The sequence below is a fragment of the Phascolarctos cinereus genome, unplaced genomic scaffold (genome assembly GCF_003287225.1).
Source record: "Phascolarctos cinereus isolate Bilbo 61053 unplaced genomic scaffold, phaCin_HiC Scaffold_726;HRSCAF=1367, whole genome shotgun sequence".
Classification (NCBI taxonomy): Eukaryota; Metazoa; Chordata; class Mammalia; order Diprotodontia; family Phascolarctidae; genus Phascolarctos; species Phascolarctos cinereus.
Window position 1 is genome coordinate 328,317,921 of NW_027556098.1, and position 18,088 is coordinate 328,336,008.

At 37.2% G+C, this 18,088-nt stretch overlaps 1 protein-coding gene across 8 annotated transcripts in view; it reads right to left on the reverse strand.

The window, feature by feature from the left end:
* Positions 1-18,088, reverse strand: part of DLG2 (discs large MAGUK scaffold protein 2) — a 1,818,644-nt gene that overhangs the window by 1,046,467 nt on the left and 754,089 nt on the right. For 2 of the 8 annotated variants that reach the window (XM_078156954.1, XM_078156953.1), the window contains exon 1: positions 16,761-17,241. The exons of 4 other annotated variants lie outside the window; for them this stretch is intronic. In XM_078156954.1, coding sequence (XP_078013080.1) covers positions 16,761-17,072 — 312 coding nt within the window. In that variant the 5' untranslated portion in view covers positions 17,073-17,241. Of the gene's footprint in view, positions 1-16,760; positions 17,254-18,088 lie in introns of those variants that run through there. 2 more of the 8 variants (XM_020993655.2, XM_078156956.1) reach the window with 2 other exon arrangements.

Here is an 18,088-nt window from a genome sequence, read left to right on the forward strand (position 1 = left end):
GAGGTTATAGGCATCTACTACAAGTAGATAATTATTTTGAAAAAATCCTTGATATTTACCAAAATATTTACAGCAGAACTTTTTGCATTAGCAAAGAACTAGAAACCAAATAGACGCCAATCTTTGGGAGATGACTAAACAAACTGTGGTAACTAAATGTAATGGAATAGTACTGACCTATGATGATGAATAAAAAGAAACATGGAAAGATTTTAATGAACTGATGCAAATTGAAGTAAGTACAGCCAGGAAAAAAAATAACATGATCACAACAATGTAAATGGAGAAAACCACCACAAAACAAATGAAAACGAATGCTGTGAAATGTATGGAAAAGCTTGGCAGCAAAGAAGAGCTGCAAAAAGATTCTCTACTCCTTTGTTAAGGCCAAAATTCACAGGTTTGGATCACTGCATGTAAAGTCAGATTTTATTTTATTTGTTGATATATAAATCAGTTTTCCTGATTTTCCCCTCCTCTTTCTGTTTTTATTTCCTTTTTAAATTCTTTGCTATCTGAAATAGTATGTTTGAAGACTAGAGATAGAAGGTACCAGGATAAAATCTAGACAATATGACAATAAAATATATTCTTAAAATATTCTGAAATTGTGATCATGCTAATTCAAAATGTTCTCTTATGTAGGCTGAACATGCTCTTATTATTCACCAGAGCCTTGTATAACATATATTTGAGTTCCTCCATCATCTCTGTCACCTTTTACTAGAGACGTTCCTGCCTGTCAATGTTCTTTCTAAATTGTAGTACCTAGAAGTAAACACTATTCCAGAAGTGATATGATCATTTTCTCATTTTTTTCATCTGTGAACTTGAAATTATAACACCTGATTTACTTATCTCACTCAGTGGCTTGCAAGAATACTTAAGAAAATAAGTGATATAAAAACTATTTGTAACCACAAAGCATATTACAAATGTTGACCACTAGGACTGTAATTATTATTTTCTGTATTCAAGAATTTCACACTCCTAGTGTCTGTTAAAAATGAATTTCCTTCCTTCCCCTACTCTCATTCTAGGTTCTTTTAAAATAACTTTTTAATGACCTCCAGACAACCACTTTGGAGCCTATATTGTTATTTCTACCTCATGCCTCATCTTGCTAAATTCATAGAGGGCAGTGTCCATAGTTATTATTTTGAGAGATGTGCAATGACCTAAATAGGGTTTGTTTTCTGACCTGTACCGAATGAGACAAAAGTTATCGGCTTCCCATAAATAGAACATACATAACTCAACAAAATAAAATGTGGCTCTTTCCATACTCATGTATGCTACACAGTAGCAGTGAACCGTTTTATAACATTGCTCATTCCTGTTATGCCCTGGGTCAAATTACATCTCTCACTACATACAGGAAAGGTCTGACACATGCTGAGTCGATGTGAAGGAAGGTATTAGAAATGGTAGCATTATGATGGGGTCTCATGATTATATTAATTTCTGTGTCTCAGTAATGGATAGCAATGACAACCAAACCACTAGCCCCTCCAACTGAGGAGAGGCCAATTTCCCATTTTCAGAAAACATGACAAACCCATTTCCACATCAATTTAGCCAATTGGTCTATAACACAGAGGAAAGCTGTTCTAAATGGCTAAGATTTATTCATTAAACATGACAAGCTCACCACCAGCTTGAAATCCAACCGAGCCTTAAAGAGAACATGACTCAGAAAAGTGGATTTTTAACTTAAAGGAAAAAAAAACTGATCATCTAAATAGCCAATTTTAAAGAGTAAAATATCAAAGAGAACAAGAAACAGCCCACATGAGGGTCTTTGCAGGCCTTTTAAGGCAGCATTGTCTCACAGCAGCTAAGGTTACATTAATTTCAATTCTCATGGATTTCCTTTTCATTGGAAGCAATTTTATAGGGATCCCAAAAAATCATCTTTGAGATCTCTATCTTGGGCTGTGATCTGAAGCCTGGCACAGAAGAAAAGAACAATGGATTTGGAGGAAGGAGACCTTGGGCCAAATACACTTACTATTTTTATGACTTTAGACTTTATCATCTCCCTAGGCCTATTTCTACATCCATAACATGAGGATTTGGGACTAGATGGCATCTAAGATTTATTCTAACTTTCAATCTATGGTCTTGCCATTAAAAAAAAAAAAAGAAAAACAGCAGAATCCAAAGTATATTTTAACAAATGAAAGTCATCAAATTAATTAGTTTCTTCTTTGTTATAGTCCAGCTAGTTCTTCCTCCATTATCTTCCTTTTCTTTCTTACTTTCCCCACCTTATTCCATCCAAACTCTTTAACTCTATGCATACATTATGGGAGAATTAGGACATACGGTTATCCCTTCCACTTCACAGAGGTTAGGGGTACAGAGCCCCATTATCTGGAAAAACCACATAAACTTTTTTGGCCTTCCCTTTGTACTAAAGAAGAAATCTGAATTATCATGGTATTAAAAGTATTGTGCAATATTATACATATATTTATGAATTTCCAAACTTTTTCTGTGTAGTCTGCTGCTTTCATGTGTCACCTGTGGCTTCTGTGAAACTTCCCCCAAATTCCCATTTAATTTCTTATGTCCACCCATGATATATCAAAACCACTTTGGGGAAATTTGTGATATGGAAGGGATACTTGTATTTTTATTGTTTTATTTTATTTTAATGGACATTCACATATAGACAGGGTAGTTGAAGAGAATCCTGGAGGGATAACAGATTATTGGCAAGAAGACATTGGTCTAGGTTCATATAAGGGTTTAGTGGTAATCACTGTACTTGTACAATGAATGACAAGAATTGTTGTAGTACAGTAGAACCCTGTGCTTAGAGCCAGAAGACCCAGGCTTGAATCCTCCGTAGGCTTGAGTCCTGGCTCTGATATTTATTGTCTGTGTGACTTAGAGCAGATTACTTAACTTCCCTAAGGCTTAGTTTTTTTGTATGCAAAATGGCACTATTATTTAAATTACTGTCCTTCCTCTCAATTTATTTGACAGCATTCAATGTGATAATCAGTAATAAACTGATCATAAATGTCCTGCATACTCTATTTTTTCTAAGTTTTCATGACATTGCTTTCTCCTGGTTGCCACATCTATCTAACTATGCCTCATTTGGAGTAACTTTATAAGGAACCCAAGAAATCATATTTTTGATGTGCTTCTTGGACTTGGGTTTGAAAAGTGATATTGTTGTGGAACCGTGGACAGAACACTTGGCCTGGCATGAGGAACATCTAAATTCAAATCTGATCTCAGATACTTACTAGTTGTGTGACCCTGAGAAAGTCACTTAACCCGCTTTGCCTCAGTTTCCTCAGATGTACAATGAGCTGGAGAAAGAAATGGCAAACCACTCTAGCATTTCTACCAAGAAGACCTTAAATGGAATCACGAAGAATTAGACATGACTGAAATTACTCAACCACAACCACAACAACAACAACAAAATCTTGGACTAGGATTTGAAGATTGGTACTGGCTAGACTTTGCTGTATTTTCATTCAGGTCATGCCCACTAAACACAGATGTCACTCAAAGAACTGCTGTAGGCCCTCATCTCCCTCAATATTATTTTTCTCGGTGAGTTCAAGATCCAATTATCTTCTATATGCAGGTAATTCTCAGCTCTGTTTAACCAGGCCTAACATCTCTCGTGACCTCTAGAATGCCATCACCAATTGTTTATTGGACATCTTGTACTGAATGCTCTATAAACATTTTAAACTGAGGCAAAGTGCATGTTTCCCTACCCTAGTTATAGCTTTGCTGTCATATAATGTTATTAAAAGATCACATGGTCTGTTCTTTTCTTCACTGCTACTAAAACAAAGTAAAAAGAATACAGTGTGGCGAAACATAAAAGGAAAATCTAAAAAATGAGATACCAATAAAAGTCATATTTCTATGGTGCTGCCATTTCCCCAAGTGCTCATGGGACAGGTAGCTTTCCTCAAAGAAAGGTAGCCTACGTATTAGTATCCCTATTTTACAGAACATTTGAAGCTCATAGGCCCAAAGTCATAACTTGCCCAGTGTTATACAGCTAATGAGAGCTAGCACCAGGCTCAAGTTCTGGTCTTCTCATTCCAATATTGTATATTTTCCTGTGACTATATGAGTTATGAGAATCTGGCAAATATCGAATATGCTCTAATCATTCTCCTTCATTTTTTCACCTTCATTTTTTTCCAAGTTCTGGCCCTGACTTTCTGGACTTCAAAACCATACTGATAGCTCATACTGGAACTTCTCTCAGTGCCTGGGGTCTCCTTGCCCTGGAATAGCCAAGAACTACCTATAGCCTGTTCACCCTGGAACATTCCTCCATTCTTCCATTATTAAGAGTTCCCCAGAGCCCCCAGTTTGTGGAAAGGCCCAGGCTACCCTGCCCTTTCTTATTCTCCTCCCAGCCCTCTATCTCACTTTCTGGACTTTAAAACCATCCTCCAGTATGATTACCTATATTTGTTTGCATGTTGTCTCCCCCATTAGATTGTAATCCTCTTAAGAAAGTGGCTATCTTTTGCCTCTTTTTGTATCTTTAGCCCTTAACACAGTGTCTGGTACACATTAGGTGCTACGTAAATAGTAAATGTTTAATGATTGATTGTTCTTACCTCTGGCATTGACTAGCTATGTGACCAAAGTCAAGTTCACCTCTCTCCGCTTCAGTTTTCTCATCCCTAAACAGGAAGATGGGAGGGGAGTCGTATTGAGGTGTCTCCCAATACTAAATATATGATCTTAAAAAACTGGGCCTCGAATTGAGGTTAAGAATTACTCATGCAGAAGGGAAAAAGGGTATCTAACTTAATGGAACAGAATCTGTATTTTTTATAAGAGACAACATTATAATGGAAGGAGCACTGGTTTTAAAATCAGAAAATCTATGTTCAAATCCCATTTACTAGTAATGATGTTTGTGTAAATCATTGCCCCTGTGCTAAACTCAGTTTCCTCAACTGTAAAAAAAAAAAAAGGTGCAGGAATTCCATTAGATAACTTCTAAAAGATTAGAGGGTTTTTAAGGCCACCTTCAGATCTAAATTCAATGAAAAAATCTTCACCTTGTCAGAATCCTGACATTTTGTATTCTCAACATTTGCTGGTAAGTCTGAAATGTAATTCAAGCAACTAGATTCCTGATAGTATTTTATTTTTTTCTTTTAAGGCATCAATATTTAGTTGAAAACTATAACAAACAATGTAGGTCACTACACTAACACAGCACAACCCATTGGAAGAAACTGGAAAACTTGTCTGACACTACTTTTTAATGAGGCATTGCCAACTAGAGCAGTCTGCAGTACTTTCTATCTAATGGTGAAAATGATGGGGGAAAAGGTCAGGCAGTATTGGGGATCTAGTGCTGAAACTAATTATAAAATCACATTTCATCACACTGTCATACATCTCCTGGAGAATGAATGACTACTAATTTAGACAATCGAAGTGTGTGTCATTCCATTTTCCCTGAGCCTGTGCTCATCAAATACATTTCCTTGATGAAATGGCACGACCCAAATGATTTCAGCACCACATTTGTAAACAGTGATTACCATGGCGAGTTTCATCATGAAAGAGAACACAAATACTGTTTTTGGAGCCAGTTAGTCAAAATCAAGGGACCTCTAGGAAAGAGGCCACTGTATTAGCCACTAAAAAGTGTTGCTATGAATAGAGAACACATGATCCTTTCCCTCATAGAAATCCTCAGAAGTTAGATTTGGAAGAGACATTAGTGATCACTGGGGTCAACCCATCCATTTTACAAATGAGGAAGCTGAGTTTCAGACAGGGGAAGTGTAATGGAATGAGCTCTCAATCACAGTGGCTGAGTTCAAATCTCAGTTTTGTTGTTTCCTATCTATGTGACTTTGGACAACTCACTAAATCTCTCTGGGTCTTGGTTCCCTCATTTATAAAAGAAGGGGACTGAATTAGATAAATTATGATTATAATTACTTTCAGCTTGAAATCTATGATTCTAGATACTGTAGTTGGTATTGTAGGAGATGACAGAAATAAAGCAAGATGATTTATTCCTATTCAGACAATATTTAAAAAATTTCCAGTACTTCTTATACATATTCTTTCATTTGAGTGTTCTAACAACTACATAAGGCAAGTAGTGGAAATATTATTATTCCTATTTTAAGCAGGAGAAAAGTAGGACTGAAAAACTTAGTGTGAGTTGCCCACAGTTATATAGTTATTGAATATCTCAGCTGGAATTTGAATCCAGGGTCCTGCTTCCATAGCCTATGCTCTTGTCATCACACCACACTGCTCCCTTCAAATGGAAGCTCCTTGAGAGAAGAGTTTCACTTTTTGTCTTTGTATTCCTAGCAGGTAACTCAGTATCAGACATATGGTAGGAGTTATTGGAATTCCATAATGCTTGCTGGTATGTAGGGAGTAGTAGCATTGCAAAAAGAAACTGTTGGGGCAGTTAGGTGGTGCAGTGGATAGAGCATCAGCCCTGGAGTCAGGAGGACCTGAGTTAAAATCCAGCCTAAAACACATAACACTTACTGTGTGACTTTGGGTAAGTCACTTAACCCCAATTGCCATACATACATACATATATACACATACCTACTACATATACACACACATGTACACACATATATACATATATATGCATGTATATGTGTATACATGTGTGTATATATATGTGTGTGTACATATATACACATATATGTATGTATGTATATAAACCGTTTCCTTTAAGAGGGACAAGTAACGTCAGACAAGAGAAAGAGGAGTCACATATAGAATAAAATAATAATATGAGTCAAATAAAGCATGGATAAATATAAGACAGACAAGCCAAGGTAGGCTTAGGATCACAGTATTAGATCGAGAAGGGACCTCAGAAATCATCTTATGTAACACACTTTCATTGAGATCCAGAGAGAGGAAGCAACTTACCCAAAGTCACAAAATGATTAAAAAAGAATGAATGAGAAAGTGTTTATTACTGGGAAGTAGAAATAAGGTTTAGACAAATACCTTATACTACATTCCTCAATACACTGGATATGTGACCTTAATATTAAACTTATACTGCCAAAAAAATATCAGAAGAGCAATAGATGATATACCTCTCACAACTATGGAGAGGAGATGTAGTTTTCTTTTCTTTCTTTCTTTTCTTTTGGAGGCAATTTGGGTTAAGAGACTTGCCCAGGGTCATACAGCTAGTGAGTGTCTGAGGCTGGATTTGAACTCAAATCCTCCTGACTCTAGGACTGGTACCCTATCCACTGTGCCACTTAGCTGCCCCAGGAGATGTATTCTTAATGAAACAAGAGATAGAGACATCTTCAAAAGATAAAATAGTAAACTTTAAGGACATGAAATCTAAATGCTTTGACATAGGCAAAATAAATGCACCTATAATAAGCATGGAAGTGGCTGAATGGGACAAATCATTGTATGAAATTTCTCAATAAAGGGGAGTTTGGGGGCAGCTAGGTGGTACAGCAGATAGAGCACTGGCCCTGAACTCAGAAGGACCAGAGTTCAAATCCAGCCTCAGACCAAACAATTGACACGTACTACTTGTGTGACCTTGGCCAAGTCATGTAACCCCAATTGCCTCAATAAAAAAAAATTAAAAAAATGAAGGGGAATTTGGCATCTAAAATATATGAACAATTACACATACATACACACATATATATGCATATATGTGTGTATGTGTGTGTGTATATGAAACTAACCCATTCCCCAGTAGAAAAATTGTCAAAACATATGATCAAACAATTCCTGAAAGAATTGCAAAATATTCACATCCACACAAAAGAATGCTCCAAATCACTATAAAAAGCTCCAAATCACTACGCAAAACCAAACAGCCCTGAAATTTCACCTCACACAACGAAAACTGGCAAAATGATCAAACATGTCAATAGTCAATGTTGGCGGGATTGTCAGAAGATAGGCACAATAATGCACTGTTGGTGGAGCTGTGAATTGGCATAGCCATTTTGGAAAGTAATTTGTAATTATGCAAATAAAATTAATAAACTATCCATACCCTTTAACCCCAAAATTCTATTACTAGGCTTACACCCCAGTGAATCCACTGATAAGCAGAAAGTTCCCATAGGCACCAAAATATTAATGGCAGAACTTTTTGTAGTAGCAAAGAATTGAAAATAAAGTAGATGGCCATCAACTGAGGAATGGGTAAACAAATTGTGGTATATGAATATAATGGAATATTTCTGTGCTATAAGAAATGATATATATTATGAATATACAGAAGCGTGTTAAGACCTCTATGAACAGATGCAGAGGCAAGCAAGCAGAGTCAAGAAAACAATACACATAGTAACCACAACAATGTAAATTACAAATACACACACACAAAACACAGTTCAGAAAAATTATAAACATCAAGCATGACTGAAAAGAAGAGCTATAAGCACCCAAAACACCCCTTCGTGGAGGTGGGAGGTTCACAACTGTTGCACATTGCCCTTGTTTTCAGAGTTGTTTTTTTAATCAATTGTGTTCCTCTTCTTTTGTTCCTTTTTGTCTTTAAAATATTATCCATAATGTGGGAGAGCTCTTTGGAAGGAAGGGGGAGGGAATAGTGAGGAAAATTCTGATGATATAAAAAAGAAAAGAAACGAATAAAATTTATAAAAAGGAAAAAAAGCATTTATTAAGTCCTTACTAAGTTCAAAATACTGTACTAAGCCCTAGGTATACAATTAAAAGTGTCAGAAAGTCCTTCCTTTTAAAGGATTCACAGTCAATTAAAGAGATAAAATATAGGAGGTTTCATTTACAAGTCAGATCATAAGGTCCAGTGGTCTTTAGGGTGCAACAAGGCAAATGGAATCGTACCTATTTCTGAAGTTGAGACACAAATAAGTGGCCAACTTGGCTTTCTGAACACAGGTCCTCTGACTCCATAAACCAGGACCCATTCTATTGTCTTACTGCATGCAATTAGTAGCAGATGAGTGATGTAGATAATGTCAACTCTAAGGTAAGGACATGGAGAGATAATTGCTTGTTGGAGTGGTCTGAGAAGGCTTCATGGAGGAGGCTTACAGTGGAGGTTAACATGGATATTTTGTTACTCAGTCAAGAAGAAAAGGCTTTTTGGATAAGGACAATGACATGTGTCCAGTCCAATGTGATTCAGCAGACCTCATTCAGTTTCTACTACATGTAGAATACCATACTAGGAATTATGAGACATAATCAGCTTAGCCAAGGAATGATTCCTGTGCTCCAACGGCTTATAAAACTGGTAAAGGGCAAAAAAAAAGTTCAATGAAACTCTTTTTAAAAAGCACAACAAAGTAGCATCATTCAAAACTAAGTGATTAATGATATATTTTATTTGTGATAATGATGCACAAATCTAAACATTTACCTAGCATTTTAAGCTTTGCCAAATGTTTTCCTCACAGAGATCCTATGAGCCAGGCAGTAGTGTGTTATCATTCTATTTTACAGATTGAGAAACTGAGGCTTGCTAGAGCCAAAGTTTAAACTCTGTTACACTGGTTTGCATTCCCATGCTCATTCCACTACATCATAATCTTTGAAAACAAATTTGCTCATTGAGGCATAGTACCTGTCTAACCTGCCGAATCCAGAGCAACCGAATATCATTTGGTCTTAATTTTCTTCTCTATAAAATGAGGGGGTTAGTGAAGGTGAGCTCTAAGATTCTTTATAGCTCCAAATCCTATGATTCTATGATTTCACTACAATTCAGCGAAGAAGGATGGGGTGCTGGAAGATGGAAGTATGCATTAAATATATTTCTCCAACTAGGAAAACTTGGCGTTTATAATAAATAACTGACTGGTTTTCAAAATACAAACACAACAGGGTTACTGTTTCCTTATCTGTGATCTCCAAAGACCAAGGGGTGCAGAAGTTCAAGGTAGTTTTTTTTTTTTGGAGGCCTCAGATATTTCTAAAATAGAAGTAACATGGTCTGGCTTCAATACATTGGGGGATTTAGTGATTCCATTGCTAACGCATTATCCTAAAAATATCACAAATAAGATATTATGAAAAAAAGTTTCATATAAGTGCAAAATATTTGACACAACATATTGGTTTCTAACAACTGGAGAACAGATGAATAAATTATCATATCTTCATGTGATAGAATATCATGGTGCCATAAAATGATAAAATATGAAGCACAGAAGAAGCATGGAAAGACCTACATGAGGTGAAGCAAAGTTAGATGAGTAAAATGAGAATTGTATATGAGGAAGGAAGAAAAGGAGGAAGAGGGAGGGAAGAATTGAGTGAGGAAAGAAGGAAGGAAAAAAAGAAGGGTGAAAGGAAGGGAGAGTAGGAGGGAGGTTAAGTCAGAAGCTGTAGGACTTAAGAGATCTAGGACAAACAGAATCAATGTATTTTATTTGGGTTTGAAGAATGTTAACTGATTTCTACTATCTTAAATTGTAGAGGTTTTTTGTAATATTTAACCCCAATTTTATATGCTTATTACTTGCTTTTGTTGATTGTTAATGAAGTTTATAAAGAAAATGACTTTGAGAACTAAACATTGCCAATTTCCAAATCACCAGAGTTTTTGACTTTGATGAGGAAAGGACTATCAGGTCTCCTTGACTGAAATGGGATTCCTTGAGTCCATGTGAAAAGGAAAAGGGAAGGAAATAAATCTGTGATTCTTTCAGAGAATTATCCATTTTTTCAAACTCATAGGAGGCCTCAGTTTCCCAGGATATTTCTTGATAGAACAAGGAGTTAGGGAATTCTCCATGAGAATCTGTTAACTCCCACAACATATCTATTAGCCCTGAGGAAGACAAGATGACTTTATTCAGACAGTGTAGGGACCTTAGAGAACTTCTAGTCCAGGGGCAGCGAACCTGTGGCCTTGAGGCCACATGTGGCCTTCCAGGTCCGTGGGTGTGGCCTTCCAACTAAGTCCAAGTTTTGTAGAACAAGTCCTTTTATTAAAGAGATTTGTTCTGTGAAGTTTTAATTCAATCAAAGGGCTACATTTGAGGACCTAGAGGACCACAAGTGGCCTTAAGGCCGCAGGTTCCCCACTTCTGTTCTAATCTAATCCTCTTATTTTACAGATAAGGAAATTGGGGCTGTGGGAAGTTAAATGACTTGTCCAAGGTCACACAGGTTGTAAGAAGCAGGGCTAAGATTCAAATCAAGGTCTTTGGACTCAAAATCTTGTGAATGGTGAGATAAAGGGAAGACTCATGGACAAAACCTAAGTTTCAAAGACTGGAGAGTGAATGAGTGATTAGCCCTTCTGTCCCATCCCAGTCATAGATCTGTGCCTTTGTCCCTGTAATCAAACAGTCCGTCAATTATTTATTAAGTATTGAGTATGTGTCACGTACTGTGAGATATAGGTAAAAAGAATAAAGCCATTCCTCCTCATAAGCCACTTACATTTTAATGTACAAAAGCCATCTTGAATAGGAATTTTCATTTTCTTTTTTTTGTGGAGGCAGTGCTTAAAAGCAGAAAGGGAACTTTCTTGCCTAGAGCAAATGGAACCTCAAAATTAACTCTCCTGCAGTACTAAGATCTTTATATACTGAGGGCATCAAAAGGCAGAGTACTGACCATGGATGGAGTCATATTGGCCTAGGTTCAAATACAGCCTCCTATACACGAGTTCTATGACCATAGTGAAGTCAGTTAACATCTCTAAGCTTGAGCTTTCTTATTTGTAAAAATGGGAATAAGTATACCTTTAGTAAGCCCTCTCCTTCAAAGGGCTGCTGTGAGGCTCAAATGAGATATCTGTAAAATACCTGCAGATTTTCAAGTTATATAGTGTGTCCCAAAAGTCCTAGAGCAGTTTTAAGTTGATAGTGCTTTAGTGCATCAAGTCTTTTGGGACATCTTGTATGTGTGTGTGTAAGTGCATGTGCATATATGTGAGGTTGTATGAATGAACACATGTGAATTACTACTATTTAAGCTGTAAGACTCTTTAAGTTGTTTGGCTGAACTGTTGCAGAGAGGAAAAGAGTCCCTTACTGGACTTCAGGAATCTCAGCTGAGTGTTTCAGATGCAGTTCTTATTTTTTAAGCACATTTAAGAAAGAAGTTTCAATGCATCATTGATTTAGAGTATGTAAGACCTAGATGGACTCATAGACCATAGATTTCCAGCTAGACTGGACTCAGACATCATCTACTCCAGGGATGGGGAACCTGTGGCCTTGAGGCCACACATGGACCTCTAAGGTCCTCAAGCATGGCCCTTTGACTGAATCCAAACTTCACAGAACAAATTTGTCAAAGATAAATTTCAGCCAAAAGGCCACACCTGAGGACCCAGAGGGCCTCGAGGCTGCAGGTTCCCCACCCATGATCCTGTTGTCTCATTTGACAGATGATAAAAATGAGGCTCTAACAGGGTGTGACTTAGTAAGTTTATACAGGTAGCAACAGAGCTAAGCTCTGAACTCAGACCTCCTGATTCCAAATCTAGTACTCCTTCTACTGTACCTCATTGCCTCCTTTGAACTAAAGATCATATATTTTAAATACTTTATTTTCTAATTAAGGAAATTATAGCTCATAGAAATGAAGAGGTTTTCCTCAGGTCAGAGGAGAATCAGGATTAGAACTCAGATCTTCTGATTCTAGGAACTCTCCACCATATTCTGCCTCTGCTCTGTTGATAATCTCAAGAACTCTGAAGGACAAAATGTCACATCAGCATAATGAATGTTCTGCAGGAAACTGCTGGACAGTTGCCTGGCCCAACTTGATGCAATATTAAGTAACACATGGAAAAGATTCAATATACAAACTAGAAACTTCATGCAAGACATCATTAACAATGATTAATTTTTTGGCTAGTAAATTCTTTAGATTTAAAATACATATACATATAGATTGATAAGGTTCATTTCAGAGCCACAAAATATTACTGATAAAAGGAGCCCTAAGGGTCATCTGTTCCAATCCTCTCATCTTACAGATAAAGAAACGGAGACTCGGGAAGGTAGAATAACTTACCCAATGTCACATTGTTGTAACAAGATAGAAAGTGCAAGAATCATGTCTGTCCCTTAGGCTCTGAGCAAAGTCCTTTCCAATACACCCTGCTGTCAACCTACCTTTAGCCGCTTTGGCTAGGGTGCCAACTTGCCAGTGGCTACTGAGCCAAGAAAGTACACTTTACCACAAGAAGGAGGGATCTTCTTCAGAGCAGATGTTTATTCCACAACTGGTCTTTTGAACCTAATGATTTTCCATATGCTTGCCTGTTATTATGGTCATAAATATAACTATTTAAATTCTATCTGCTCAAACCGAACAGAACCTTCTTTCTGGAGAGAATGTTGCTGTTTCTGCCGATCAGCAAAGAGGAAATTTAATAAAGGCTATGGAGGGAAGAACTAGAAACAATGGTGGGGAGGGGAGAGGAGTGAGAAAAGGACAAATTTCAGTTAATTACTTGGGAAATGTTTCTTATAATTAGCACAAGAGTACAATGGACAGCTTCCAAAGGGAGTTTTCTGTTGCTAAAGGGCTTCAGGCCAAGTTAGGATGACCATGGTCAGGGAGTTCAGGTTGTTCAGGTATTCTTAAAACTTGATCATCTTTGAGGTTCTCTTGCAACACAAAGATATTGAATTACAATAATACTGTGAAGAGAGTGCTACTTACACCAAGAACCTAAGATGTTGGGAGTTTAGTAGAGAGGCATAAAAGGACCCCAAGTCATTACCATGACCACCTCTCCTAGCTGCAAGTAATAGCCATATATTTCTCACAAGATCTCATATAATCTGTTAGGAAGTTAATAAGCTTCATGACTATATCCATCCCTCCAAACACCTGATTCAAGAAATTGTTTGTAAGCAACTGAACATCCATAAATTATTAATACTTCTTTTTTGTCTACACTGTGGATGTCATGCCATTAGGCAACACCAAACCCATTCTTGTCTTTGAAATGCTCTAAGAAAGTCCCTAAGGCAAGGGTTCTTAAGTCCTTGAGAGTCCATGGATAGATTTCAGGGTGTAGGTAGATGAAATTGAATGGGAATATTCATTTTTATTCTCATTAACCTCTAAATGAAAGTTAGCATTTCCTTTAATTATGAATTAAAAAAAATTATTCTGGGAATGGGTCCATATACTTCACCAGACATGGCAAAAACACTGTTAAAATACCCATGCTAAAGAGTGCCCCCAGATTTTCAAAACAAAGTGTTTTGATTCATTTTAGATGTATACACAGAGAGAATCATAGTGTCTTAGCTCTGGAAGGGACCTAAGAAATCTAATTCCTCCTCCTTATCTTGCAGTAGAGAGAAATTAATTGCAGAAAAGTTATATGACTTGTCCAGAGTCCCAAGACTAGAATGCAATTCTCTTGAAACCCCAAATGAGTACTCTTTCTAGCACACAATAATCTCTTTCTAAACACTTTTGTGGGTACTTTTTGGAAAACAAGGGTGGTGGCCTCTAATGGGTTTAGTATCATTCTGCAATCTTAACTTCTTTCCCCCAAATATAAGGTCAGGATGTAAAAATGTTTGAGAATCACTATTTGGAAACAGGTAAATATGTGGATGAGAGGAGAAAAAATACTTTTGAAAATAAATAAGAGCAATGTATATATCCCCTTCCCCACTCCCCCTTAAATCTCTCCCCCTACCCTAAATGCTCTGGAAAAGAGAATAGCCTCAATGTATTGCTCATTCATGCTATCACTGTATCATTGAAGACTCTAAGAATGGACAACCAATTTTGATATTTAAAGGCATTAAGTAGCTATAAATTAAGCTGAAGTGATAAGGTCACTTTGTTAAACCACTGAAGGGAAAAGATGTCCTCAGTTTATGACAAAGTGTACCGAGATTTTTTTTTAGCAGAAATATATTTGTGCCATGAACACAATACAAGTTTTAGTTGAAGAAAAAATGCATTTAATCACTACATGACATAAAAACTATATTAGATCCAGTATAAAAAGGAATGCAGCATTAAGACAAGTATACTTCCTTTACTGTGTCAAGTAGTAGTATATGAAACTAACTCGGTTTCATCACCTGATGTAAATCTTACAACCAGTTTATTTCTAAATCATGAATCTATCTACCATCTCAATCTATTACTGTCTGTATATTTATATCTATAAATAGAAAAGAAATAGACACATTGAGGTAAAAGTGGTTTTAAATACAAAGGCAAATATCCATATATTCCTCAATAATAGGAAATGTTTTTAATAGTATAGAAACTAATCATTCAAAGGGAATTGCAATTAACTTTGATACATAATTAGTAACTAGCAAGTTACTAGTAACTAGTAAGTTACTCATTTTGATTTCAAATTGAAATCAAATACTGAAGGTATGTATAATAGCATATCTTAGTCCAAGGTAAAAACGCTGAAAAACTGCAATCTACTCTGAAAGCCTTATATTAAGGGAGGAAATCAAGAACCAGTACCACCTAAGTGCATTCCAAAGATCTAGTGATCAATGACACACTCTGAGAAGTACTTTTCAGAAGCCATTATTAGAATTAAAATGCATGCCAGCTTCTAGGCCATAAAATTTTACATAAGATCAATACCTCCTTCTCTATTATGCTAAAATCACATTAAAATTGAGAAATGATTCTTTTTTCCCACAATTCTATCATTATATTTCCAGGTCATTTTAAAGGGCAAATCCAATAAAATATAATTTTGCATTTATGTGTATACACTCACACTTACACACACATGTATGTATATACATGTGTGTATATGTGTATATATACACACACACATATATATATGTATATATATATACACATATATGTACGTGTGGGTTATGTGTATTTATGACATACTTATTGATACAGTTCATTCTTATTTCCTATCCTGGTTAGGAGGTTGATTTTCCCCTTTCAGAGTAAGGTGGTTTTAGGGTGAAGAGTCACTCTTGTTAAAATGAGTGAGCTAGCTTCCCGTGAAATACTAGTAGTTTGGGGGCAAGCATAAAAGATCCAAATTAGGAGTTTCTGCAACACCTGTTCCAGAAGTGGATTAATGTAAAGAGGTAGTATTAAAGCTTTTATAATTAATAGTTATTTCACTGCTCTGTGAATAATAGAAATGTTCCCAGGTTTTATTCTCAGTGAAATAGTAAGTGTTATAAGACTGTTTTCAATTGTGCCTTTAATTAGTATGATCTGTCATTTAACATAAGCAAATCTTCCTCTTCCAAATCGAAAGATGTATAACATTATAACTGAGAATGAAATAAGAAATTAAATCAACTTTTTTTTTGTCTTTAAAATGATTATGTGCTGGGGTGGGGGAGAAGAGGAAGTGCTTGATTAAAACTTATATTCTCTCTGTGATCAAAAAAGGAATGAAGCTAGGCTCTTCCGAATGACAAGGTAATATTTGTAAAGTCACTGTGCTATTAAATAAAAGACCAACATAAAGAGAAATTTTAAAGTGTCAGAGAAGTTGTGATGGGTGAAAAATGATGCCCCTCCAAAATAAATATACCTTGCCCCATAGCATCCAAAAATACTCAAAGACTACCCAGAGAGGATATCTAGAAGAGACATGGAACACTGACATTCTACTGCTCCCCACGCTCCCATTTCCCAAGAATGCATCCTTTCTACAATAAGCAGAAAAAAAAAAGACTTAGCAAAGGAAAGTTTGCAAGCAATGCTAGCAGGACACAACTTTCCAAAAGCATGTATCCCAAGGCACATTTAAAAGTCACAAGGAAGAGGCTCACCTGTGCTGGGGGGCTAAACCAGCCTTGGGGGCAGGAGCAGCGCTCCCCACGTGGCCCTTTGCTCTTAGCCCCCATTTTCTGTGGGCTTTTCCGCACACTGTCCCATAGGGTGACAAGCTTGGTCCTGTTTGGGGGTTGGCCGCCGGGTCCTGAAGATGGCATGGTCTGAGCCCCATAGCCGAGCCCCTGTGGGTTCCTCTGCCAGCCACAGGCACAGTGAGCTTCCCTCATCAGTGTAGGCACAGACCTACCAGCATCCATCCCCTCTGACCCCCCGCAGCAGCTCTGCTGTTTAGTAAGGTAGGCGTTCATGTGGCACTGATGCCCACTAGTCTCCTTGGAGAGCTTTCGAGAAAAATCAGCCTCCTTTTCCCCCTGTCCCCAGACCCCCCTTCTCCAGGCAGCTGCAAAGTCCTTTGCTGTGGACCCTTCAGTACCTTTGACAGCTGCTACAGGCAGTGCATCGTGGGAGCAGGGAGCAGCCGCTCAGCACAGCATTATCTGCTGGCTGGTAGCTCTTTGTCAATAGATGACTCAACTCACAGAGCAACTTGACAGCATCCCTGCTCCAGGCAGAAGCAATCAATGCTCCACACAGCTGGGTTACAAGACTATACCGTGGTGTGAGTGAGTGAGTGAGTGAGTGAGTGAGTGAGTGAGTGTGTGTGTGTATGCGTTTGTGCACGCAAAGCCTTGTTTGATGAAGCCCTGCAATAGAGAGGCGTGATGAAATTGGCCATTTCGTTTCCTGCTTTTTCTAGCCTGGAACCACATGGAAGACAGTGTTTAAGAGATCTGCATGTGGATCCACTGACCTTATTCTCCCCAGAGCTCCTTCTCCCCAGAAATAATGCACACAGACTGAAACAGTTTAGCCAACAGCAGAGAATGCTACTAGGAACATACCTGAAGAGACATTTCTGATTCTCAGAGAGATATTTGTCCAGAAAGCCAATTGCCAACATAAAGCAGCACATAATGAGTTGAGTAAAAGTAGTTTGCACCTTAGCTTGAGAGATCACTGATATACAGAAAAGAGTGAGAGGGATAAAAGTATTATCTTTCCATCCTCTGTAGAGTTATAATTGGGGAGTTTTGTTTTCTTAAAACAGTGATCACACAATCAGGGAGAGGATTTGTAATAAAAACAGAATTCTTCAAGTAGTAAATGCTGATTAATTCCTTCTGGTTCAGAATAGAGCAATTTTCAAAACAGCTGAAATTGACGAGTTGGCTGTTTTTTAAACATAACTTTTCCTTACTCTGAATCATTCTGAAGATTTCCTTTCCCATCTCTCACCACAACAAATACATTCTGCTCAGAGGAT